The sequence below is a fragment of the Vidua macroura genome, chromosome 3 (genome assembly GCF_024509145.1).
Source record: "Vidua macroura isolate BioBank_ID:100142 chromosome 3, ASM2450914v1, whole genome shotgun sequence".
In the NCBI taxonomy this organism is placed as follows: domain Eukaryota; kingdom Metazoa; phylum Chordata; class Aves; order Passeriformes; family Viduidae; genus Vidua; species Vidua macroura.
In genome coordinates this window covers 53,831,057-53,858,195 of record NC_071573.1, presented here as the reverse complement: position 1 = coordinate 53,858,195, position 27,139 = coordinate 53,831,057, and the positions used below count along the sequence as shown (strand labels likewise).

At 39.9% G+C, this 27,139-nt stretch overlaps 2 protein-coding genes across 16 annotated transcripts in view; one reads left to right on the top strand and one right to left on the bottom strand.

Moving 5' to 3' along the window:
- The window catches only part of PLAGL1 (PLAG1 like zinc finger 1), a 48,802-nt gene extending 47,030 nt beyond the window's left edge, over nucleotides 1-1,772 (top strand). The window contains exon 10 of the mRNA XM_053972489.1: nucleotides 88-1,772. The gene's annotated coding sequence lies outside the window, so the exon portion shown is untranslated. The remainder of the gene's footprint in view (nucleotides 1-87) is intronic.
- A 379-nt stretch (nucleotides 1,773-2,151) lies between these two features.
- LTV1 (LTV1 ribosome biogenesis factor) lies at nucleotides 2,152-22,864 on the bottom strand. 15 transcript variants are annotated; one of them, XM_053972494.1, is made up of 18 exons: nucleotides 22,597-22,864; nucleotides 21,784-21,915; nucleotides 21,089-21,277; nucleotides 19,950-20,037; nucleotides 18,924-19,044; nucleotides 18,007-18,256; nucleotides 17,212-17,339; nucleotides 16,650-16,789; nucleotides 16,391-16,443; nucleotides 15,484-15,684; nucleotides 13,126-14,876; nucleotides 11,710-12,106; nucleotides 9,493-9,627; nucleotides 7,284-7,345; nucleotides 7,062-7,127; nucleotides 5,629-5,716; nucleotides 3,919-3,997; nucleotides 2,152-3,702 (listed from the first exon to the last, which is right to left on the bottom strand). In XM_053972494.1, exons 1-11 carry the CDS (start codon nucleotides 22,597-22,599, stop codon nucleotides 14,763-14,765), a joined length of 1,419 nt encoding a protein of 472 aa, XP_053828469.1. In that variant the 5' UTR covers nucleotides 22,600-22,864; the 3' UTR covers nucleotides 2,152-3,702; nucleotides 3,919-3,997; nucleotides 5,629-5,716; nucleotides 7,062-7,127; nucleotides 7,284-7,345; nucleotides 9,493-9,627; nucleotides 11,710-12,106; nucleotides 13,126-14,762. The 15 variants fall into 15 exon arrangements, with proteins under 15 accessions (XP_053828469.1, XP_053828470.1, XP_053828471.1 ...); XM_053972495.1 differs by lacking the exon at nucleotides 7,284-7,345 and having other exon boundaries at nucleotides 9,497-9,627; XM_053972496.1 differs by lacking the exons at nucleotides 7,062-7,127; nucleotides 7,284-7,345 and having other exon boundaries at nucleotides 2,152-2,306; nucleotides 3,494-3,702; nucleotides 9,497-9,627.
- Nucleotides 22,865-27,139: the final 4,275 nt, after the last annotated feature.

Genomic DNA, 27,139 nt, shown 5'->3' with positions numbered 1-27,139 from the left:
ATAGTGTCAGCAAGTAGAGCACAGAAGTAAATTTTAAATGTGCAATGCTGCTTAAACCCATCAGCCCATTCAATTTTCTTTTTCCAGATTCTTGACATCATAAATGTAGCAGAAGCTGATGATGTCCCATGACAAAGAAAGGCAAGTTATTTTAAAAAGTTATATTGTCAAAAAAAATTGTTTTGTTTTAAAATTCTTGCAACTCAAGAGATGTGAGATACCCCTGAGTCATCTAATACCGTAAGTGGGACTGGACTTTCTGAGCGTGTTTGTTAGAGAGACCTCTGTGAGCATTTCTCAGAGGCCATCAGTAGCTGAGGCTCAGGCTGCAGGACACCTCTCTGGTGGCACTGCCATTGGCTCATGCAGGGCTGTGACAGCACCAGTGTGGGGAGAGGCAGCCCCACATCCACTGTGGGTATGGTGGAGGAAGGCAGCAGCCCAAGCACTGACCGCTCCTTCTCTCTGGCACACTGTTCCTCCTCCTAATGGTAGAAGTGGAGGTAAGGGCAGAGAAGTGTCCTTACCTGGAGAAGGTAGGATAGGCCATGGCACAGCAGGTAAGAGATTTGGGATATCTTAGGATATTTTACCTCACATTCAAATTTCAAATAGATATAAAAATACTCTTTTATCTGAACTCTGCTTGAAAACCTGTAGAAGCAGAGCAGTATGTGGTAAATAAACACAATTACTATAATCAAATCATACTGTAAAAGAACAAGATTTAGTAAACATTTGGCCTCATAAAATAAAGTATTTTTTTATGAAATAATAAAAAAAACTTGAACCTGCTGAAATAATGTCAAGAAGCTAAAATTGCACTACATGGAAGAAAAGACTGCATCCTCTATGTAAACACAAGTAGATCTATTGCTAAGTTCCCATTCTCTATCAGAAACCAAGCTAATTTATTCTTCCTTCAATTTTATTTATCAGCTTCTCCTGTTGGAACTTTCCATTTTCTTAGTCAATGGGTTGCTGTTAGTTTCAGAGAGTTTTTCATAGCCAGTCTGAACTGGGGTGGTACATTCCATATATTAATGATTGGTTCATTTCTAGTGGAATGTTTAAAATGCTTTTCCTCAATACACCATTCCTGCCTTTATATATATATATATATATTTTTTTTTTTTTTTTTTTTTTTGGAAGATACTGGAAACTAAGGAAATCCTACACTTCTATACACAGACAGAAAACACCGGGGACACATACACAACAACAATTACAGTAAAACTTGCTCTAAATTTGAGGATTCATTTATTGGGTTTGTTAAAGAAAGCAGCTGTGGTAACATTGCACAGTATAGTTTGGAATGGGTTTGGGATTTTTTCCCTCTTCTCCTGGACTGAAAGAAAGGCTAAGCAGCACTGCTTTAATATACTGGGGCTACTGTGATGCCTGCTTTTTCTAGCTTTAGGAGTTACAGTTGCTTCAGTGTCATCCTTTCTGTATCCATCTAATCATTATTAGCTAGAGTCTAAGTAGTTTAATTAAACTGTTTAAAATATTGTATTTATTACTGCTGTGTCCAATTACTTTTCATCTTCATTTACTTGATGAGCATTTAATAGGTAAGAAAATTCCCTATGGATTTTACTGAAAATTATTGGGCTAAAAAGCCCCTACTTGTCACGTCACTGAAAGTTTATGGAAGGTGATCCAAGTTTGAGAGTGGATCAAGTGACCAAAAAAATAAGAAGGGCTATACCTCTACGTTTCTGTCTTGTTGATCAATTTTTAAAAGCAATAAAAGTGTTTCATGCAAGAATGAGATTTAGTCTTAGTCTGAACTCAAAGTGCTTTGAAGAGATGCACAGCATACATGGCCATTTATCATGTATCAATCACTATCATTTATTGTTTACTGGAAGATTCTATTAAATATTCACATGAAGTTCCACAATGTTCACTTGTCTTGTTCAATATATCAAAGCATTAGGGGAAAGAAAAAGAAAATCGCATGGTACTGGATCTTCCTACACTTTGTTAAAACAGTTGAATGAACCGCTGGTAATGTCCAACCCTCTAGGCAATCAATTCATTAAATCTTGGCAACAGATACAAATAATTTCACAACTTTAAACAGCATAGCATAATAAGATTTGTAGCCTAGAGAGAAAAAAACACAACCAAACCTTAGCCAATTAATTGCATTTTGCTTATTTTATTGGTAGCTGTAGCATTTCAGGGGGAAGTGGTACTGAAAAATTGGGTTGCTTAAGATCTTCCATAATGTGTCAGCAGAAAACCTTAACACATCCTTGCCAGCCAATCACTCTTTTCTTTTGTTGTCCGCTTGTGGTCTAAAAGCAGCAACAAGCCATATACTTGTTATTTATTATTATAGAAAGAGCTTTTATATTTTACTCTGTTTTCTCCAAGAAGATTAAACCTGTATTCATGGGAAGGTGGTGGAGCACCTCATCCTGGAAACCATTTCCAGGCACATTAAGGATGAGACCATTCATTTGCACCACTCAAAGCCAGTTTCTCACATCTCCTTTCTCAGCTAAAAAATGCTCGTGGGTAGCACTGAAACTGACTTCTCATTTGCCCAAAGTGCTCTCTAAAGAACTTTGCAAAGCTCAAGTTTTACAGAAAAGGCAGCAGCAGTTGCCAACACCCAGCAGCTGCAAGCTCACCTCGACCAGTCTTTTTCACAGTTCCACTGTCCTCTGTTTCAAATGTGAGTGTGGATGTCTGTCCCAGGGATCTGCTGGGGGCAGTGGCTGTCCCAAGACTCTGCAAACTGGCTGCAACTACAACCCCAGTGATCCTGGACTATGCAGTATCCTTAGGGAAAGGAGGTGTCAAGCCCCAGATTTCAGAATTCAGTGGCTAAACCTTGAAAATAAATCCCTGTTGGTGGTCTGCAAGACCCTGTGTGGTAACCACAGGAATTACTATGCTGTTAAAACAGTCCCAGGTAACACAGATGACACCACTGGGTGCTGTAGCTGGCAAAGTCAAGGAGGTGGGTGGAGCTGATAATGGCACTGTGGACTGGACACTCCCATGCCCATTGCAGTCTTCCCTGCAGCTGAGAAATCCAGCCACTGACCAGCAGCAACCAAGGACAGTAAAACTGCACACAGAGGAACCCTGCAACAACTTTGACTGTGAGTCTCTGCAACTGACTGTTTTGTGCACATTCCTTTTCATCCTATGCTCCAAGGACTCTCACAAGCATCTCTCCCAGGCTCAAAATACCTTGCCAGCTACTGGGAATCATTCTTGGCCATATTTCCTGCTAAGGACTCATGTTTTGCTGTTGTATACATTTCAGAGGGATGCAAGATGCTGACCATCTGACCCATCCTCTTGAGCAACAGCACCACAACCACCTTAAACAGGGGCTGGAAGGGCTTCTTGCTGCTCTGACATGTCTTGGCATGTCCAGAGATGGGAACCCCAGTGACTGCATGGTCTGAGGAGCAGGACCACCAAACATCATGGTCTGGGAAATGAAATGTTAAGGAGAAGGAAGGACCTCCATACTGTCATCCTGGCATAGTTGTTACTGAAATGGCATCTTTCACACTTGGAATCTTCCACACACACTGGCATCTTCCACACTTGGACAATGGAAGCACATTGTAAGTGCACGAGATCTGCTGGAGAGGTTTGCACTATCGAGTAGCAAATCCTCTCGAGATGTCTGGTACAACAGAGCACAGTCGCTGCCTGCTTGGGATGGGGCTGTTCCAAATCAAAAAACATTCAACATGAAAAATTACTATTCTCAGCAGCCTATACTGGGGCCCTGAGGAGGTCTGCTACAAGTTTCAGTGAAATTGATTACTTCAATTAATACAAAGGAGCTCAAACACTGCAACAGGATATTCTATATAACAAAAGCAAACAAGTTCTTTTTACATTATAATATTAAAATGAAAAATAATAATAATTTCTTACCCAAACTTTCCTGAGGAACTTTTCACAGCAGATACACTCATAGATTTTCCTGTTTTCTTCAGTGTTTCTGAAGAGGTCTCTGCAGATCATTATTTTTGAAATTTACTTGCCATAAAACATAAATTCTCAAACCTTAGAAATGTAGGGGTCAAAGATACTGATACAAGGAGCAGTGTGTATTATCATTCACAGCTTATACTACGAATAACTTTCAAAATAACTTTTTAAAAATCTTCTAAACACAGACTAATACAGGTCATGGTTGCCAGTAGCAATGGGTCCTCGAAAACATATTATGTAGTATCCTGCTTAGGGGGAACAGTTTTAGGGAAGTGGCGATATTAATTTTAAAGCTGAATCAACAAGGGCATTTGTAACACACAAAAGACAAAGCTTTGTACCTCATCTAAATGGACTTAAGATAAAAAGGATGGAATAAATCTCAAAGTTGAAGAGTAAAGATTATGGAGTTTTTTATGGGCAAAAAGAACCTCAAAGCCAGACTCTATATTTTAGGTCTATATAGATACTTCTGTTTGAGGGCCTCTAACTAAAAACACATTTGGTTCCCTCCTGAGGACCCAAATGAAAATCTCTGTGCATACAGTCCACACAAAGGATCAAGAAAATGACCAGGAAAGCCATTCACTATCAACAACATCCACTTGGAAATTTTTGTCCTTTCTCATTTATAGCAAGTGTTGTGCAGAAATAAATTTAGGATTTCATGTCAGGACTTGCAAAAAAAAAGCCCAGCAAAAAAAGTCAAACTTTATAATTCTACATTACTCTATCAGAAAACGGGATTCCAAAGCCTAGGATCTGCTTTAAAAAATGCCTCCCCGACCTCAAATACCTCAGGGTTTGTTATATGAAACAAATAAATATGACTTAATAAACTCTTTGCCTGGCTTATGTTTCTCTATTTATACTCTCTCCAGAAGTGCTAACACAGCAGGTGTTAATGTTGGAGTTTTTCTCTCAGTCAATGGTTGCTTGTCCTAGTAAAACAAGATGCACAATCATCACTCAACTCTAGCAACGAGCTCATAGACCCTCTCCAAATTGCTGTTGAAGCAGTGCTAGAAAGGAACAGGCCAAAGATCCACCCTCTCACATTTGCAAGACATTTTCCTGCTCCAAATAGGTGAAAGAGTAATAAGATTTTTTAACATCTTAAAAAAAAATAAACAAAATCCCCCCAAACCAGAAGTACTCTCCTAAAGGAACTATTTATATTATTCTCTTTTCTATAACAAAACAGGATCTCACTTCAAGACACTGATGATTGGCTCTACTTTTCTGATTCCCCCAAGGGGCTCTGCCCTTTGTGTCTAGTGACCAGGGAATAGCAAACCTTCCAACAGCAAAGAGTCCTAAAGAACAGGAAGAGCTTTCTCAATGTACTGCAAAAGCCGCCAGGTTTCTGATTCTCTACAGCTGTTACCCTGGAATATAACTGCAGAAGAGTCTGAAAAAGTTGTTGTCCCAAGTTTTTTTGTACTGTCCTATTCTGTCACTTTTTTAATCAGAAAAAGAGCTTAAGTTATGGGCAACTCCCAGATGATATTCAGCATGTGTTTTGTTATTAGAGTTTATCAGTTTCCCTGGAATTTCAATTCTTATATTAATATAGGCCTTTACTGACCACGAACTATAGTTTAGCAAACCTGCTTCCAGGACAGGAGGAGTGTGACTCTGTTTGCTTACCAAAGCCTGCCTGGTGGAGATTGCAGCATGGCTGACAGCCTGTTTTCCATAAAACTCCATGTCCCTCTGTTGTGGAGCCTCAGTAAACCTTTGAGAGCATAATGGACATTGAATATTGTCTGACAGAAAGAAAGGAACAGCTTGTGTTGCAGTTTATACACTACAGGAGAAGAATTCCCGTTTTTCTGGAACACTCAAGATGCAGTTCAACACCTGGCCCCACCAGCAGGTGTCCATGATGAATTCTCATCAGCTTCCAAAGTACAAACTTAGCAGAACTACAAAACCTTCCTCTAGAAAAACACTTGGAATACTAAAATGCATGCTTATGGTATTAACCCTGCAAACAGTAATTGCTTTCAGGAATAAATCCTGGAGATTAATAAAAGCAGATTTTATTATCTTTGTCCTAGTCCTATCCATTCCCAACCTCACAATTAACTAGTCTGAGCAGAGCTCCTGAAGAAGCATGTGAGTATCCAGGCCTCTGGCTGCAGGGTGCATCTGAGCCTGGTGTTAGGTGCTGGAGGATAGTGGGAAAGACACCTGCATGCACTGTGAACAGGTGGATGATCTGCTCTGGCAGAGCTTAAAGAGAAGGTGGGGGGGCTGAGAAGTATCAGAGAGTGCAAAAGAGAAGTAGACTTGTAGAATCGCACCCTTCCATCCCTGAGAGAAACACAGTGGATGGAAGATCAGCAGAAGTCTGAGGAGCTCTGCCTCTCTTGCTATCAAGCTGAAGGAGACAAAAGCAGGGAAATGGAAGCAGGTCCCTGCTCAGGGAGGCAGAAGAATTCCCTGTTGGCTTCCCTTGCCTTCCCAGGGGCCCTTACAGAATAGGTGTGAAGCCTTGGATCCTGAGGGTCAGGCAGATGACAGTGGAGAAGAAGCTCTGTCTGGGGGTGTCCCAGATCAGTGCAGTCAACCAGAGGGGTAACAACTACAGTTATAAAAGAAGGGTGGTTGTGTGGGTGCCTTGCTTCTGAGGGGAACTGAGTGTCCTCTATGCCAACCAGACTCATACCACAGAGGAGTCTGCTCCTTGCTGGAGCCTGGGTAAGGGATATTACCAGGACGCTCTCTGGACTAATTCAGCACACAGATTACTGCACAGATGGGCAGTGACAAGGACATTCAGTCATAGGTTGGAATCAATGAACTCATAGGTTTTTTCCAATCTAATTGATTCTGTGATTTAGTAAAACACTGCTGAAGCAGTTGTGCCCCATCAGCTGAGGCATGTCCAAGAGCCAGGTGTGAAGCAGCATTGTGAAGAACATGAAGTGGTGCTTTCTAAAATCTTTCTTGACAGTATTACTGTCCTTATTCTGCTAAAAGCTCTTCAGCAACTGTTATAGCCGGTACAATCCAACTCATTGCAATGAACAATCAGTGTTTAGGGTCAACACAGCACATTCAGCCATCACACTGACCTTGATGTTCTCAGACCCTTCCTCCATGTCCAGTGCCTTTTACAAAAGCAGCCCAAGTGTCCTTAACTTAATACTAAAGATACAGCGTGTTTACAAATTATTTCTCTCAGTAACAACACTGAAAATATGGTCCAAGCAGCCACCAAAAGCCTGCTCCAGACCAGTAGCATGGGCAAAATGGTTCTGAGCACAGGAGAGGGGAGGATGAGACAGGGCAGACACCTGGCTTCAGGGGTGCAGCAGGGACGCCTGGAACTTCAGGAGAGAATGGGGAGTTTTGGGCTCTATTTGGAAGAGGATGAGACAAAAACTAAATCTTTCTCTCCTTCCCACAATCCATGCACTTTCTCACCAGTCCTGTAGTACAGGATATACAGTCCCGTAGTATAGGATATCTATCCTCACTAGGCCACTCAGCAATTTGTCCTTCCTAAAAAGCAGTTCTCCAATTCCTTTCTCCACAACTACTGCTGCTCTTACACAACTTGGTTTTCTCCAAGAGGAAGAAGGAAAGGGAGGGTCTGCTCTTAGAGTCAGTAAAGTAAGACCAGAAATAACAGAGTCATTAAAGAACTCAGCAGTGAAAATTCAGAGAGGAGCTTGACCCCAATCAAGGAAGGAAGATGTGTCCTGCTGCTTATATTGCATTGCTGTCACCTAGGAGAGGAGAGAGGCTGGAATCATGGCAGCTGCTTTTGCTATCAGTCATGAATTCCTGCTCTGGAATGGAGCCCAAAGAGCCCCCCTTCTCCCTTCTGCCCTCCTAAGTCAGGCAGGACTCCACTGACACCCTTTTCAAGACTGCTCACATGTTTTATAAATCACACTATCATGAGATATCATCTGTATGTGCATCTTTTTGGATCTGTAACTTTTAACACAGGGAGCTCTGTGCAGAGGTTGAACTTGGTATTAAGTAGTAAACCAGACCTGTCCTTTTCTAAATGCCTTTCCCTGTCTGCAAAGCTGGCTGGAGAAGGGGACAGTGGAAAAGGCACCCCGTGGGAGTGGGGGAGCCTGTGTACACCACTTGTTTTGAATGAATTTCACCCACTGTTATAGGATAGTACAGCTATCCTGACTCTCCTCCTGAAGTGTTAATATCAGACCCCAGATTTGCTGCCTTTAAGTTTAAAATTGTTAGTTTTCTCTTCCTCTGCCTTTCCCGTTGCCTCTGCCTTGCATTCCTACTCAATTCAAGCCAAAAAATAGAGCTGAAAATTAGAGTCTATGGAGGGAAATATGTTCACGTTCTGTTGTGCCAGGGGTGCAAAACTGAATCCCATCTGTGGTTAATAAGATGTCACTGCCTTATCAAAGATCAGTACAAGAACCACAATAAGAAAGCAGACCAAAAATCTGGATTGGTGCTTGCTGGGGGAGAAGGTGGAAGAAGGTGGCCCTCCTTCACAGCTTTTGTGACCTGCTTGGCTGATTGAATAGTATTAAGAAAATACTCGTAATGCTGCTTCCAGTTAGATTTCTTCCCTGGCTGTTTCTAGGAATGTAATGGAAATAGGAGAAGGCACAAACTACACTTCCCTCTTGCAAGGGACAGAAATATCTTAGAGCAAGGGTTCTTTTGTTCTGAGGGGAAAAGAAAACATTAGAAACAAAAGAAATTTGCTTTTTTGAAAGGCACAGGGGAAGCTGGTTCAGCCCTTCACTGTCTATTGACAGCACCAGGAGAAGGATAAAAAAACCCAATGCACTCCAACAAAATACCATAGTCATGGCATACCTAAGAGCACTTAGGAAGAATTAGAAAAGACACTATTCTCTTCTCCCTTTGTCATATTCTTTTAACTTTAAACCTTTGTGCACTTCTCTTTCTTTCTACAACTGATTTTAAAGAACATTTTACAACAACAGCCAACCAAATCAGTAGTGAATTGGCATCTCTGGATAAAATAATATCCATGCATATCCATGTGTACTCACCTCCTCCTTAGCAAAATGACTTGTTCCAGTAATAGCTTAAGCATCTTTTCCTCCATCTCTGTAAATAAGTTCAACTCAAACACATTTTTAAACCTTTCAGTAAAATGGCAGTGAATCTCTGAAACTTCTTCTGTGAAAGGGCAGCTCTCAGGTTCAACCTTTGGCATTCATGCATCAACTATCTTGAATCACGTTCTCTTTCAGATTTAGATGAAGAGAAATCTATTAGAGATTCACATTGTCTTTAAAATATATATTTGAACATTTACTCGAAGAGCAGAGACACTTATGTACCCAGGGCAGGCATGACATCTACTTATTTGGCTTTTCAACAGAGAAATATTCTCAAACACTAGCAGCACAGGGAGGGGGAGGAAAGAATTTGGCACCCAGTCAAGCACATATGTGAGACTCATCCACAACATCCAGGCTTTGTCCTTGGAGGAAACAATACTGTTACTGGATGAAAGACTTCATATGGAGATAACACACACTTCAGTTTTAACTATACCCTTTGCAGGGGCTGCTTCTTCACAGTGGTGGTTTCTCTTGTCTATAGTCTCTGTCTCAAAATGCTGAAGGGCTTGCACTTCCTGTTGAAGGCTTCCTTGGAACACTGGATCAGCTGGGGTGCAAAGAAAAACTGTTGCTTATGGGTTGGAGCGATGCTTTGTTAATGATGCTTTCTTACCCAGGCTTTAAAATTACTTATAGCCAGGATCTGCAGCAGTATTTGTTTGGGGTTCAGTTTAACTCCTCAAGGACTTCATAAAAACTTTCAAAAGCTGTCCAAGTACAGCTACAGTTCAACCCAAATAAGAAATGGAAGCCATTTCCAGTTTGTTCTGCTCAGGGATGGGCTGGAGAGCAGTCCAAATGATGACATGCAGACAAAAACAGATTGGGTCTGTGAACAGGAGCTGTCCCATTGGATTCCCCCCCACCCACACACACCTGATTTTCTTTCTTTCTTAATTAAGACAGAGAACAGTCTGATCCTGTTCAAGGGGCCAATATTTTCATTATTAGTTCTCTGAGTTTAGATGTATTCCAGAGTGGGGTCTCCCCTGACAAACAGCAGTGCTGCCCATCTCACCAACACCACTGAAAGAGCCAGAGCCTCAGGCTGAATGGGAGCAGCTGCTGCTTACCAGCACCTGTAACCTGACAACACAGAAGGAAATAGGGATAGCACCTGCAGTTGGAAGCACTGGAAATTTCAGGTACATACAATACCCAGTGCAAAATTTGTATAAGGGGCATGCCTCACAACAAATGAGGTTGTAAGGTTCAGAAATGTCTCAGATTTTAGTATCACTCTCAATTTTCTGCAATGGGCAATGGATGGGCAATGCCCTTTGTGAGGAACACCATGGAAGCAAGATTCAAACTAAAGCCTCTTTCCTGCACTGTGAATCACGAGAGTCCATCCACAGCTGGTAAATTAAAGACCCTGTTGCTATCTTATTTTGCTTACTCCCCCTTTCTAGTTCTGAGTTATTCTCTTGATCGTCTTAATAATTTCTCTACGCTGTCCACTCTCTTTCCATGAGAATTAAGCAGATGCCTAAGCAAGGCATTTTGGTTACAGCTCAGCTGGACTAAAACGTACCTCATTCTACTAAATCACACACTTCCAAATCTTCATTTCCCTTTGAACCTTCTACTCCTAGGACTCAGATCCTTACCTTCTGTTCTAGACATTTTTGACAGCAAACTGGAGAGCAATACTCCTCTGCAGTACTGGAAGAGCAGCAGAAACCTGTGCCTTTGCTCACTGAGGAGCAAACCAGTTCTGCATCAACAGGGCACGGAGAGCCATCGTAGTACTTGGATCTCACATTAGTTACGGTGACATAAAACTTCTCACCTCTCTCATAACACACAGCTCTCTCTTTTCAAACTATTTTGCTCGAAAAACCATTATGCTCTTCATGTATCTTGAGAAATCAAACATGGAACTACTAACGCAAAGTTATCGCACCTTTGTCTTGGTTCTTGCAGTCACTCCGATTTCAGTATATTTTATTTTTGGTTTTTTGGGTTTTTTCCTTGCCAAATCAGGTTTTAGCACTATTGCAAGGCTGATCTACCACAGAGACACAGGATCAGTAACACAAACTGAAGAGCAGAGGGGTACGTGCAGAGTCCCACCCCTTGCAGAAGAACTCTGCATTTGGATTGTGCCAGGCAAACTGTGCAGTCATGTGTTCAGCTGGTAATCCAGGGATGAGGGAGGTCAAGGGGAATCTTTTCATTCACTTCAGCAGGCTTTGGAACAGAGCCTGGTACCCACATTGTGCTGTCAAAGGGACTACTTATCAGATGGTTTGTGAGTCTATTTTTTTTCCAAGAAGACTGAAATAACAAATTCAGCCTAAAAGCCTGGAACAAAAAAGGAAGCTGCAAGTTAGCAATTTATGCGTCACCAAGAGAAAATACATTATTTTAAATTCAGTGTATAGTAAACATGGCTTTGGACAAGCAGGTAAATGAAGACAGTGCAAGACTGATGATGCATCACAATGTATCTGTGGATGATAAATTCTCTAATCAAGTTCACTAATGAAAGCAGTTACTAGATAATTTGCTGTTTAAACTTGTTCAACCCACTTCTCTACCAGCAGTCACTTCCTCCTTCCTCAGTGCTCATTACCCATTTCAGCTAAATGCATTGAAATTCTCATTAAAAATAAGGAAATTTTACCACAAAAATGCAAAGTGTTTTCCTTGGGTTGTAGAAGGAGCCAGACCTTGACTTCAGGCAGCTGTGCAAAATGCAAAGCATGCAAGAGACTCGGTTACACAGCACAGGATGTCATGACTGCGGCAGAGTCGGCACTTGGACAAGGCTCTTGCTGGAACAGTACTTCATTGTCAGAAAGGGACATCTCCATAGAATTACAGAATATCCTGAACTGGAAAGGACCCAAGAATTATCAAATCCAACTTTCCTGTTGCATACCAGGGTTCCCTTTTGCAGAACTCCCTCCTCATTTATCCTGTTCCAACAAAGCACAAGCTCTCCTTTGCTATGACAGGCAGCACTCTGGTTTTCCACATGACTGCTTAGGTATGTGCTTTCACAATGACATCACAGTTGGCTGAGGAGATGGTGGAACAATACTTAAGTTCATCACTGCCTAAATTCAGGACAGGTGACCTGCACCCACCCAGATTCATGGTCTGGATGTCAGCTAGTGGATACCCAGTAATGGCTTAGGTAGAAAACATCACATAAAGTGTGGCACAATCTTCATTATTAAGGTGGAATGCTTCCATGATATGCTAAACAGCATTCCAAGATGATCTTACTTTGTAGATGTTAAATTTGTTGAGATTTGCGTTTAAATAATCTCTTTTTTTTGGACAAAGTAGGTGTTAAAATTACATGGAAAGTAGTTTCAGGCCCTTCTAACTCCAAAGACAAACACACTCATTTCAGAGCAGGGACATGACTTCTATTAAACAAAAACAGCCTTTAGAAAAACTTCAGGAAAAAGAGAGTCCTTTTCATTTGACTGGCAACCTATAGGTACTTCATTAAATTAACTTCTGTAAGGACTTCTCATGTAACTGTTCTTTACCTCCTCTTTCTAAAACAAAGGAAATCCTTGTCTTGCTAAGCAGATGAATGACTGCTTTTGTTTTTTATCTTTTCCTTGGGATTTTACTACACTCCAAAGCACTGTTAAGGTTACTGCAGGGTTTCAGTTATTACAAGTGAAGAGGAACAAAGCGATTCTGAAATATTTTTGACTCCTTTCCTATTGCCTCTGTTTAAATGTCTTTCCTCTTTAGTTTCCAAGCAACAGCTGTGTCTGTCCTTAGTCCAGACTATACTCTTCAGGTGCCTTGCTCTGCCTCCTCCACTTTATTCTGTTCTCATCCCCTCTAGATATTTGGTTTTTATTCTTTTGGTTTTGTTTTTATTTTAAAGGACTTTAGGTATAAGCACAGTACCACTGAATCAGTGACGAGAAACCTAGCAAAGAATGTGTGCACTGGCTTTAGTAAGACTGTCCTTTCTGGTAAACCACAAAATCATATTCCACCCCAAAGCACTGAACAGCATCTGTTACTTAGTTGTTTCATTGAACTTATTTCCTGGTATCTGACTCACCTCAATAGACTTGGTTCTCAGATCTCCTTTTCTGTTTTGCTCTCAGGAGTCATGAGTACTGGGTGGTCAGTGTTCCAGTTACCACAGAATCAGTGATTACACAATTAGCAATTATGACACAGGCAGATCCTGCTTAAGCTTGTCAAACACATGAAAACTAGTACAGCTAAAGGAAAATGCTGAAACTTTTTTTAATCTTACAGGTTATTTCTATTAATTCTGTTAACAGACCATTATAGAAAATGAAGGCTTAATCTAGATGTGTATACTGTATTGGTACTTTACCTTTCTGAGCAGTGATCAAGACTTGCAGATTCAAATACCTCTTTATTCCCTTCTCCAAAATCATGTTAATTTACCAATTAAAATATATTTAAAAGCCTTCTTCCAATAAAAACAAATGTTTTGAATTTTCTGTACATTAAAAGACTTCATGAGTGCCTGTTAGCTTGTCTCCATCTAGTATTCACAAAACTATTGAAGGAATATTGAAGATGCTTTGAATTCACCAGTAGTCAGGCTACTCCAGTGATGTGTTCGTTACCATGTCCCTCCTAGTAAAAAGGTTAACTTTTCACATAAAGGCAGAAGATTGCTCTGTCTATAACATACAGACATAAACCTGAGGGTTCTCTTATGAATACAGGATTCAGGGCTGACTACAAATCCTATTCATTTCATTAATGTTAAGGACCAGTCACTATCAAAAAAATTCATGTTCACAGTATAAACATTTAAGTTCACACCAAACCTACAGATATTGGCCCTCAGCTCATCTTTAGGAAGTTTTTATAACAATAGTAGTGGATATTAAGTTTGTATTCCAATTAAACCAAGTTTAACACAAGACCTGAGGAAGAGTACTCCAGAAACACCAAGACGGTGACTATTTGCAACACACACTTTTTGTCCAAGTATCCGCTGTTTGTTTGCCATCCTACTCAGACTGAGTACTTCCAGCAAAGCCAATTCCAATGGTAACATTAAGGGTCACTAACTACTGTAAATGCAACGCTCCTTGTGACAGATTTTATGGAAATATAAAACTCGGGTTAGGTAACAGCAATGTCTGGCTGCAGAACAGCTTTTCAGACACCTTTGTTTACAAAAGGCTCCCATCATAGTACCAAAACAATAAATAATCTACCCAAAAAAAAGAACCAAGAAGGAGTGGGTATAAACTCCTTGACTTACAAAACTGTATCATAGCAAGGAACTATATTCAACCATCAGTATGAGAGAAAACAAAAATACTGTTTTGTAAACTGAAATAATTTAATAGAAGAATCTAACCAGACCATATCTGTAGGATTCTGCTGATTCATTGAATACATTCAACAAATATATATATAACTGTTCAGTGATAACTTGTAAGAAAAATATTTGCAATTTTAATAAATTTCTAATGTAATGAAACTTTGCAGCAATTGTCATGTCACTCATGACAGAACAGATATCACCAATACATTATTTTATATAGAATTTCACTTCAGAAAAAATTACAAGTTACTGGGTCTTGCTACAGTGAGATTTGAACAACCCCCTTTGAGAGGACTGGCAAAGGTGTGAGTTACAAGATCCCTTCTCAACACAAATGAAAAATTAGGGATATTTCCACAGTAAGTTTCTCAGTTTCATTAGGACAGCTTCAGACCTTGCACATTTTGTTTCAGATTGAGCAACTCTTTCTCTTGTCTTGTTTTCTCCTGTTTGAAGGCCAGCTTGTTGGCTTTCTTCTCCATTCTGCGTTCCTGTACATAGGAATAATGAGAAATTTACAAAATAGGAATTAACATGCAAAATCAAACCATTCCAATGAACTCTTCTAGATCATGAAAATAAGAGCAATCTGGACAATAATATTATTTATGGTACTAATAATTAGTAGTCAAATTAATACGTGTACCACCAGGATAAACATCTTTAGTTAGCTGAAGCTTCTAATATGCTGGCAATTTCTTTCCTAAATATGACAGCTAGGATTTCACTGTGGCCAATTAGGATTTTCCACATTTCTTTCAGATATGATGTTTCAGATCACACAAAGTGAAAAGTAACTATTTCCTTTGCTACTCTAGATTGTAAGGAAATCTGATGTTCCTTCAGCAGTTGTATCTGCAGTAGTGGCCACAGCAACAGAACCAAAGTTTTGATACTGGAAATCAGTAAGACAAAAGTGTGATGTTAACTTTCTTTCCAGTAGGTTTTTTTTTTAAAGAAGCAATAATTAGTCCTCTGAGACCAGCAAGTTTTTCCCATTACCTTCAGACATGACAAGTGAGTTTTAAACAAAGTTTGTAAGAGAGAATTCAGGTAACATGAAACACTTTGCAAGGTTTTAATTGCAGTCAGGCGTACCTTTCGCTCCTCTTTTATCGCCTGTTTTCTGGCTTTGCGATCCTCTTTGCTCTCAGCTTTGGAACGAGGCTGTGTTGATGCTTTTGGCAGGTCACTGCCATTTATCATTTGCATGCGTTCCACCTGCTTAGCAGTGAGACCTTTCTGAGGCAGGATGTGTAGGGGAATTCCAGTCTTCTGAGAAATTTTTATTGGTTTGGGCTAAAGTGGAGTGCATACAAATTAGTGGCCCCTAGTTTTCTCTCCAAGAAGTGCACATGGCACTGCCTTATTAGTGTAAAATCTTCAGATCCAGATTTAACAGTAATACATGTTAAGTCTTTTCATACTATTTAACTCCCCCATAAAAACACACATTAATCCCAAAGTACGAAATCAAAACATCTGTGACAAAATCTGGCCTTCCAGAACAAGAAAAACATTTTCCCCTTCTATTTAAATATTACTGAAAAAATAAAGAACTGAAGTATTTACTTAATATTCCTTTATAAGCTTGCAAGAAAAAGGTTTAATTTCAAATTTGGAGATATCAAGCTGTGCTCTAATGATGGGGAACATATGGGAGACCAAAGAACTAGAATAAACTGTTCCAGACCATAGGAAAATAAACCTGAGCAAATACGTGGCTGTGAGACACAGATTACAGAAAGGTCTCTCACAGATAACAACAAAGAAAATTCCTTGCTCTGTTTCTGCCTAGCTATTATAGAAACTTTGAACTGACTCTGTTTTCCTTCTAATAAGAAAAAATATATCCAAACTCTTCTTTAGTGAAGAAGTAATACCAGAGCCCTCCCCAACCCTCATTTCTGCTCCCTGTCATTCAAAAGATACCCATTGAGAAAACAAACACATTTATCTCAAGTTTTCCCAGTGTTATTCATCAGAGTAAATTTAATAATTTTACCTTTGATGGCTCCTTAATAAGTGTTGGGTGATTATATAAGTTTGAATAGGTACCTAAGTCACACAAAGAAAAAAAAGTAGTCAAGAAAGGCTTGCAAATAGAAACTATGAATTGTACTGCTACTTAGGTTTTGGAACTGCCTCCTGTTGCACTCAGAGAATAAACCATTTTACCTGAAGCACTATCAGGAAAGTATTGAAATCACCTATCATTTACTTTGAAATCCTACAAACAAATAAGCAAACTTCAAAATACTCACTCAAAATGGATTCACAATCCCACTTTTCTTTTGGCTCCTCAATAACTACAGTTACTATTTCTTCCTTTTCCTCCTCACTTTCTTCGTTTGCAAGAGAGTCCAAATCTTCATCAGGTTCAAGAGCATCCAATTTCACACAACTTTTTCAAAGTTCAGAGAACAAAAAAATACATTTTATCTCTATTGAAAATGTAAAATGATGTAAGCCCACACTCCCTTAAGTCAAGCCCAATAAAGCTATTTCAAATGAAATTTGCAGCAAAAATGAAGTTTCCTTAAGTAAGCCTCCTCAAAATAAACTAAAAACATTGGGACAAAGACACAGTCAACAACAGAAGTGTTTCTGCTTTTCAAGAGGATGAATGATACTGCTTACATTAAGTTCAACATGATTTCTCCACTTAATTTTATCATGCAAATGGATAATACTCAAATGCAGCTGCTTTTATTGTGGGATGCAATCTTTTGAGCACATAAACTTGAAATAACACACCCAAAACTTCCATATAAACAGAGGATTACAGAACTACTTATGTGAAGCGGTACTTCTGGGAATACATACTTCTTTGCTTTCTCTTTGTAGTAATCATCCAGGACTTCCTGCAGCCGAGCATTGTCTGTGTTAATGTAGCCTTCTAACTCCACGTTATCTAAGGCTCCAATCTCATCTTCATCAAATTGTTCATAAAACTAAAACAAAGAAGTGGGTATCTGTAATTAGACCACATTTGTCATGCAACTTCTTGATAGCTTAAAGAAGAGCCACACATTTCTTTTTATTTGCCTCTTTTTCCTCTCCCCTCTCATTTGCTGAACAACTGCCAAACACATCTGCAGTAGGATTTCCTCCTTACTGTCAATATTCTTTCTGCATGGGACTCACATAGTTATCTTATAATAATATATAAACCAGCTTCTAGAAAACATTTTTTATTCTGATGCATTATTTCAAACTATGCCTTAAGAAGCCTGTCACTGCTCAGAATAAAAGTTACACCCTATTTCCATGCTCTGTTCATGAATGTATACTTCACCAGGGACCTGTAAATGGCTTGCTGTGTTGAACTCAGCCTCTCAGACAAAAGTGTAACACTAATTATGAATGCTCATACAGTCACTGCAGTAATTTTGTTTATCTCCATCAGTGCTAGGCCTTGCAATAGCAATTAACACTACAGCCTAGGTGACACAAATCTCTATATGTATCCAGTATTAAATGCAGAATACATGCAAAGAGCAGTAGCTTGACACCCTGACTGCTAGAAGCACAGGTATACAGGACACTGCCTGATGAAATGAATCAATAGACAAGAAAGCATGTAACACCCTTCACAGTTACACTCTTCAGCAGCCTCACCTTCTCAAATCTGTCATCCAACAGGGTTAACTGCTCATTCCGTCTTATTACTGAAGATGTCATAGAATATTCCGTGAAACGACTCCTGGTTTCTTCTTGCATAAAAAGGAATTCTTTTGTCTGTCCATTAACCTCACCATCTGACAAAGGACCTTCTGAATCATAGTCTTTATCAGTACTGCAGCTATCCTTTTCATCACTATCATCTTCCATATCTTCCCATTCATCTTCATCCTCAGCATCTGGTCCCCTGAACAGAAGCACAAAACAGGTTTAGAATAATACATGGACCTTTACATAGCTCTGATCTGTGCTGGATTATCTGAAACAATTTGGCAATAACAGACTTAAATACTGAGTGAGACACTTGTCCGAGAGCTGAAAGCATTGCTAGCTGGATCATGCATCTGTGCACTGAGACTGAAGTTATTTTTATATTCAGCTATATATGTCAAGGCAGAAAAATATCAGCTGCACTCTTGACTATTAAAACAAGCAAAAATTCTTATTGTTAATGAAATTATGAGAATGATACCAAAACCTAAGTGGATAAAATGCAGTAGCATATCACGTGAAGCATTTGTAAAGGTTTCAGAAATGCCTATTAGCCCTCATCAATACTATTACTGATGTATTTTACATGTAATAGATGACAATGTTTTAAACAGTTCAAGAACACTATTATTTCAAACATGGCATATAATCCATGAGCTCAAAATAACAACTGAAATCCATCTGTTGGATAATGTAAGAAATTTCATTTCTTATCCGAGTAACACAAGGTAATGCTTTTTTCAACACACCAAAGTATTTAATTTGAAATCTGAAACCACTGTGGCTTCCTACACCACCACATGCAATATCAAATAGCATCTCTCCTATTTACATAACAAATAATTCAACAAAGCTCTATCTACCGCTTCTGTGGTTTATTTGCTTGTAGAACAAAATCATCTTCCAGGATATTTTCTGGATTGTCAAAGTCAAAATCATCATCAAGAGCTGCAACAATATCTGGGTCAAAATCCAGCCGTGGTCCTAGAAAGTTGAAAAAACAAAACATAAATATTTACATTTCTCTGACATTATAAAGCTACTTTCCTGGGTAAAAAACAATCCAGCTGGACTGTTAATTTGCGGTAAGGAAAGCTTAAACCAAAGAATCACAAAATTCCTCAAGAATATTTGTAGATCTGATAGAAGCCAGGGCATGTCACCCATCTCTTGTCAATTTTTATCACTCAGAAAAGAACATTTCCCTGAGGTCTTAGGCTTCCATAATGCATTTTAATATAGAATATTATAAAGAAAAAATATCCAGGTTAAAGTACCAGATGATCAACTACCAGCATTATCTCCAACTCTAAAATTCTCTACATTACAAAAGGTTAAAAAGTGTTTCTCTGCTGCAATTAGCAGAATTGTCTTTAGTATCCTTCTGTCAGGATAGAGAGAACTGCTACAATTCCTTACTGTTGTGAAATATGGAGATAGCTGTGGAGTAAATGTCCAGTGCAAATGTGGATACATAACAAAAACCTACTCACAGCCTGTAACACTGAAATAACACTAACGAAGGAATGTAAACATTACTCGGCATTTGAAAATAAACTCACTGAAAATCCTGTTACAGACTTGGATTCAAAGAGACAGAATAATAAATTAATAGTATTATCTACAGTTATCCCTGTTATTAGTTTATATTTGCTATGCAATAGTAAGACCTCATGGATTCACGCTCTCCAAGCAAAGCTAAAGAACTCTTATTAGTCAATCACAGAAGTAAGTTTCAAATTGAAACAAGGGCCTCTCACAGATCATTCCTTATGTCTGCTACTGAGCCTGTTCTAAGACAAAAAAAAACCCCATGACATCACAATAGAAGCCTTAATTACCATCTACTTCCTAAATGGCAGCTCACATCACAGAAAGGTGAAAAATACCTGAAACAGGAGCAGCTTTATTTAACAAGCCCACATCCTCTTCAAACTCTGTGGCAAATACTGAGGAAGGCAACTTAATGGATGGAGCCTTAGAAAAAGAAACAAAAAAACATGATCGCAATGTATTTGTTCTCAGTTTCTTATTTGAGCTCACATTAACAAAAACATGCAGACACTCCTGTGACAGAAAGAAACTCTGTGAGCACTACTTAAATGTTACAACAAGTGCTACGTTATCCATGGCAAAATTTCATAGTTACACAATGATAGGTCTGTAAAGTGCTGGCAGCATCAATTCTCATGTCAATATTCTCCAGGCAGAGAAACAGTATTTTTTACATTTCTAAAGCTTTTCAGAAAATGGTTGTACAGTAGGCACACTGAATTTTTTTATGTTTTTTTGGTTTGTTTTGGAAAACACTAACACATATTTGAATTCACCCCTTTTACTGAAAGGCTTGTTAAAAGCTTCACAACATGCACATCTAACCTAACTTTAAACCTTATGTAGTATCACCAAGCTGTACCTGAAAGGTACTTCTGACTAAGGTTATTAGTTTTGACTAAAATTACAGTATTTGGTTAAATCAAACACCCTCAGCTATAAGTGACTGGCAATGGTATGCTTCGTTGCTTCAAAGCATTTACTGCTTTTCTACTCCAATGTGATCCAGCATCGTGAACTTCTACATGTTATGCCAGCAATTGGGAAGTTTGATTTTATTCTGTCTGGCTTCTATTACATTCCCCTTTAAAAACATGGTGTCCTGATAATACAACCTGGCATATCTGGCATATTCGTAACTCCCAGAGCATTCAAAGTTCTAAGAAACCTTAAACACAAATACCCACCCCAGAAAAACACATGACCTGCTCAAACAAACACCTTTTGCAAGCCATCTCTGTAGAAAAAAGTTTGTCATGGGTATCTGAAGTGTTTTAACACTGTGCTAGCAAAATAATGTTCATCAGTAAACTCTGGCTTGTTGGCTTCTGGGTTTACTTGTAGGAAAGTTAAGTTGGTTGTGGGTCAAAAGGATCCTTATACATAAATATAAATATATATATGTACACACAATTAATGTGTCTAGAGAAAGTTAATGCTCCAATGCATTGCCATCAGCAAAACTTCTACTTACTGAAATTCTCTGAATTTCATCCTCTATGTGCCCCTCACTTGTGATGACAATTCTGCTTTGCTGTCCACGCACAGATGGGACAAGCTCAGAGGGACCAGAGGCTTCTTTGAGGTGCTGCAAATAGTCATAGTCATCATCAAAGAAGACACCATACTTGCGCTGCTCTTCCCTTCTTTGCTCCTCATGCCCCTAGGAAGTGGGGGGAGAAGAAAATAATCAAAAGGAATACATTTAGTCCACTTAAGTCCACTTAAAACTTACTAGCAAAAGGAACAGCAACACATCAACGGAGAGTGTCTGACTGTTGGAAGTCCTCTCTCCACTCCTTACCCTAATTCACAGCCAATTAGAATGTTGTAATCAGCTAGTTCCATGTCTGGGGCTGTCTGAGCAGGACCTTCCCATCAGCGACCATATCCAACAATGCCTGTTTTATCACAGTGAGTCAGGCAAGTTTTGTTGTTGTTTTTTTAATACATTTACACCTCTAATGCCAGTTAAGTCAACCTTCAACCATCAGGCAGTAACTCACAACTATGAAATTCCCTACAACAGCCGCTTTTTCTTTAATGAGCTAAACTAAAAAGCTACCCTCTCTCAGGCTATGTTTTTGAACTGCATAATTGCATATCAATTTTTTCCCTCCATGGGGTTTTTTATCTGAATAAACCTCAGTATTACAAGTAAGTATTTACTTTCTGTGTGGGCAGCAGAACTCTCTGGGGTGCAGTATCATCAGCAGCAAGAGGATCCCTCTGACTTCGGTGCACTAAGTGAAATGTTACTGCTTTCTTCTTCTCTATGAAGGGCTTTTTCTTCTTGTGAGGCTGCAAAAGGAAATTTTGTTAACTGTTAACAAAAAATTAAATATTAAATGTACCGAAAGAGAACCTGTAGTGTGCGGCTGTATTCGTTTTAAAGCAATGCCTTATAAACACATGCTTGGAGACAAAGCATAAAGAGACCAGCGGGAGCTCAACTCATCTCCCCACACGCTCAACAGGCATTTCCCATGTTCTAACAGCAAACGCAACTTATTCAGCTGCAAAATGGCAACACGTCGAACAGCAAACATCTGATAACAGCACATACCGTTTAACATACAGCCCTAGTTCTGCAACACACTTCATCCAAGAAACACGGGAAACTGATAAGGAAATTAATCTAGACCCATCTTATTTCGTGAGAGTTCTTTAGACGGCTGCTCCTAGAGCAGCAATTCAACATCAGTCACGAGGACCAGGCGCAGCACACTACCCAGGCACAGCTCTAACATCGGAATACACACGCGGTCTGGATCAACAAACCCATCAAGTATTCTCAACTGGCTGAAAGCCTTTCCTACGAGCTACCACATCTGACCCGGAAAAACACAGCCAGCAAGGTTTCCGGCTTTACCTACCTAACAAACCGCGTTACAGCCGATACAGGATACCTGGGGGAGACTCTATTGCTCTAACCTGCCTTCTTCCCCTGGCAATTCCGAGCACAGAACACGGCACACTCACCATGGCGCTGTCCCCCGGCTGCTCCCGGCGTCCCGAACCCCACTCGCTCCCACGCGGGCCAGGCGTCAGAGCCTCCCCACTGTGCCCTCCATCTTGGGATACACCAGTGACCAACGGGGGGACAGGGATAAGCGGCCAGTCCGGCCAGATTTGTAAGCTGTGATTTCCAGTTAAAATTAAAAAAAAAAAGAGCTTTTTGTCATACTGAAACAATATTTTGATAAAAGAGAGGCTCAGTGGACCCAAGCAGGATGCTTGTCGAAGACATATTTTCCCAGTTCTCCCCTCAAAATAGTGAGGAATGGTTCGGGCCGCCAGCGCCCCCAATGGCAGCGCGCGTGCGCAGCATTCGGGCCCCGGCCGGCGCGGGCGGGGCCGGCGCTCGGTGAGGGGACGGGCGAGATGTGGGGGCTGAGTCTGAAGGACTGGGAGTAAATAACACGTGTTGGCATTAACAGTGTTTTGCCATATTTCAGTTCTTATTTCTGACGAGGAATGGCTGGGGGAACTGGGCCTGTTCAGAGGAGAGACGACTAAGGGTGGGACTTCATCAATGTCCATGAGTATCTGAAGGGAGGGTGTCAAGATTTTGGATCCAGGCTCTGCTTGATGGTTCCGAGCCATAGGACAAGAGGCAACAGACAGAAACTGATGCACGGGAAGTTCCGTCTGAGTAGAAGGACGAATCTCTTTACTATGCATGTGATCACACAGTAGAATAGATTGTCCAGAGAGGCTGAGGAGTCTCCCTCACTGGAAATACTCGAGAATTATCTGGATACAATCGAGTGCCATGTGCCTTAGGATAGCCCTGCGTGAGCAGGGAGGTTGGACTAGATGTTCCACCATGGTCCTTTCCAACCTGAACCATTCTGCAGTATGACTTTAGCTGTATAAATTTTACCTACACCATGTAGTGAGGCTGTGCACAAACACATGTACTCACGTACAGGCTCCTTGCTAAGAAAAAGAGAAGTATGCTTGGTATTTTAAAATCTGCTTTGTTACTTTTCAAAAGAAAGTGTAAAACACAGAGGGGAGCATTTTTTCCCTATGTGTTTACAGGCAAATAAAACAGTAACAGCTAAGAAGAGATTTTCACTGAAAATTCAGAAAAGTTATCCACATTATGTGTGTATGGATGCAGCTAAATATACACGCATGCATGTACCTTAAAGTATTAGCTTTAGTCATATTTGGGTGGATTTCATTGGTTTTCAGTAGGTGTCACTAAAGCTCCAAAAGAATCCAGATTTTCATTCTTCTGGCTGTTTTCTGAAGTTTTGAATCTTTACCCAGTTTCATCACACCACTCTTGCAGAAGTGCACAATCTAATCTGATCCACTCCATCAGTTGAAATAACATCTGTACTCGGAGGATTCAGATTATCTTTGCATATATCTGTGCAAAGCCTGGACTTCCCTCTTCCTTGCGAAAAGTGTCCCGTGAGCGTCTCGTTGTTGTCAGCCATGTGCGGGTGTGGTGCACACCCCGCGGCACCAGGAGATCAGCAATGACCCCTCCTGGACCGCAGCCTGCGAATGGATTTTTCACGTCTGCCCCCAACAGCAACAACTCCCTCCCTGCAGTATGTCTGTACCGCCAACCCAGCGGCAGCTGGAATGGTAGAGCTGGATTTTCACAAGGTAATTAAGAACAGAATCACTCAGCTGTTGAAAACACAGTACTTAGCATTTATTTGTGGGGTAATGATGTAGATTAGATTACTCCTTATTGCTTCCAAGTTCCTGACATGCCTCTCTGGCATCCACAGAAGTGCATGTGCATTAGACTTGGTGACAGGATTACACTTCACAATCCCCTAAACGTGGCACCTCCATATCTGGTGGTGGCAGTACTGTCATTCCACACACCCCAAATCTGGTCTAGGAGCATTGTATCAGTTTACACGTGGGAAAAATTAACTTTTGCTCTCAGCTCTGTTGTTAGTCAGCTGTTTCCTAAGTGTAAGGTAAGTTTACCTGTTAAGCCTCAGTGTTTTCTGTCTTTCTTTAATTTACATCCTTCCCATGAATTTCCTGGTTAGATTCTAAGTATTTAGGGGGAAGGATATGTATTATATGTTCACACAGAGATTAAAACAGGTTCCTTCCCGTATCACAGAAGATTGCTCATTTATACTAACAGTGATCTATCTGTATACTACAGTAATACCTCTGGGGATGATTATTATATTATTATTATTATTATTATTATTATTATTATTATTATTATTATTATATTGTTGCAGATTAGCGACAATAGGCACCACATTGCCTCCTTTGTTGATACCTGAAGGCAACTCATCTCCTGATTTATATCAAAATTCAATATTTAGTATTACATGTATGTGAACTGTGTATGAGAGAGTGTCTTGGAGACTGCTTAAGCCTTACAAGGCCATCCATCCCAGTGCACTCTCTCACTGGGTTCTTTGCAGAGACTACAAACAGAACTCAGCAAAGAGCATCTACAGAGACTGAGGGGGTAAGTGCTCAGGTCACTAACCACTCCTTTTATGCTTGCAGAAGAAAAATGGGTAGTATTGAAACAGTCTCACTGTCAAGGCAGCCACTTAAAAGACAATATGCTGGAAGCTCATCCTTAACATAATCATCAACTTGCCTTCTGTGTGAGGAAATTTATGCTTATTTTTTCTCCTTGTTCTTGCAAAGAAAAAATTATTTCAAAGTAATTAAAACCAAAAGTTATTGTCAGTCACTTTGAAAGTTATGAGATTGGCAGATGCGCTGCTGACTAGGCTGAACCCTCAGCTGTGCAGATCAGTTTTGTTCCTGTGCAGAGGGTGTATTTCCACTGTAAATCTGCTGTCAATGAAACTGGTAAGAAACCGTTCTTGCTGATAAAAAAAGGGGAAACTGGCAGCATAGATTAGGTCTCCAAACAACCCTAACTTTGTTTTTTTAGACCAAGTATCACCTCTTTGAACATACCTTTCCATGAATATACCACAACATCTGGAATTTACCAGATGTGTTTGAAAGACTGCCAGAATTCGAAGGAAGGTTTAAAGAACCTTTTTTTTCACTTCATTTCCATGAGGAGGGAATTTAATTTGGCCTCTGAAGGCTCTCTGAATTTAACTGTACTATGTGTGGAAGAAAATATTTTCAGTAAAGATTTTCTGAACAATTTTCTAGAGGTGATTTTAAAAATTTTCTATTTATATATATTCATTCAAAGAGCTAAACAATTGTCTAAGGCACTTGGAACTGTGCCCAGCAGTTTCCTACAGTTCTGTACAACTAGGCAGCACACTTTCAGTTTTCTAGTTTAATACAAACACCATAAAACAAGCATAACATATGTGCTGTATATACCCCCCAATACATTCTTTGTGTTAAAACCTCAAGAAGCAGCTATTAATAATTTGTAACAATAGCTTGCATTCACAGATATCACACACCTGTGTAAAAAGCAGTATCAGATCTGCCACTTCTTTAGTTAACATATTCAATCACACTGTGCCAAGTAGATGCATTCATTTTATAATTGTTACATAAAATCCGCCCTGCGTAAGCTGAAAAGTTGTCAGTATTGATTCTCCACAGCTTTCCATCATTTGAAAGCAAAGAAACATGTGGAAAGTACATTTTAAAGGGACAGCAATTTTAAGCTGATAATGTTTCAGATAAATTTTTTGTAGTTACCAGTAACTATTTAGCATGACAGGCAATGGGGAACCAAGGCTTGAATTTTATTTGCCTTACTTGACTTGAAAATGGGAACATTTAATGAAATCAAAGGAAGTAACTTAAAGAATAATTTTTCACTATTTTTCATCAAATTAATAGAAAAAGTAAAGTCTAAGAACTGGCCCAGTGTGTATGATTAGGTGACACTCTGGATGCAAAATTTAATTCCAATGAATTCATGTGACAATTCAATTTCAGGTGTTTGTGGCTGCCTTAGAGTCTATTCAGCAATTAAGAATCTTCTGGCTGTACTGGACCCTTGGAAGACTGTACTGGAGCTCAGCAACCCGCACTGGTGTGGATGTGTGATCGAGCCCTCCTTACTGGAGTCATTGCTCTGCAGTGTCCATGCGGACTTGCTTCGAAGAGGCAGGAGTGTGATGATTCCTACTGCTGAACCTGTCCTGGTGTACTGCAGCTCTGCCAGAGAAATACAGGTTTGTGATCTCCCAGTGTTTAAGGTGCAGCTGGGTCCAAAGCACGGCACAAATGTTGCCATGATTTACTGTTTGAGCTATTGTGCTGCAGAACGCCGGGAAGGGATACAAACTTACCAGCTTTATCAGCTCCTGTGTGCACAACAGTGTCTGGGCTCTGCAGTCTTCTTGTGCCTCTCCCAGATTTGCAGTTCGGTTCTAAATGGAATTCTGGGTTTTTTTTTTAAGAAAACCCCCTCTTCCCCCCAGAACTTAAGAGCTATTTAAACAGTTGCAGGCAATTAAGCATGTGCCATCGCTACACCCTTCCTCCACTGCTGATACAGTCAAATGCCCGTTCAAACAAGCCATTGATATTTTTGTTTCAAATCACACCACCTAAAAGAATA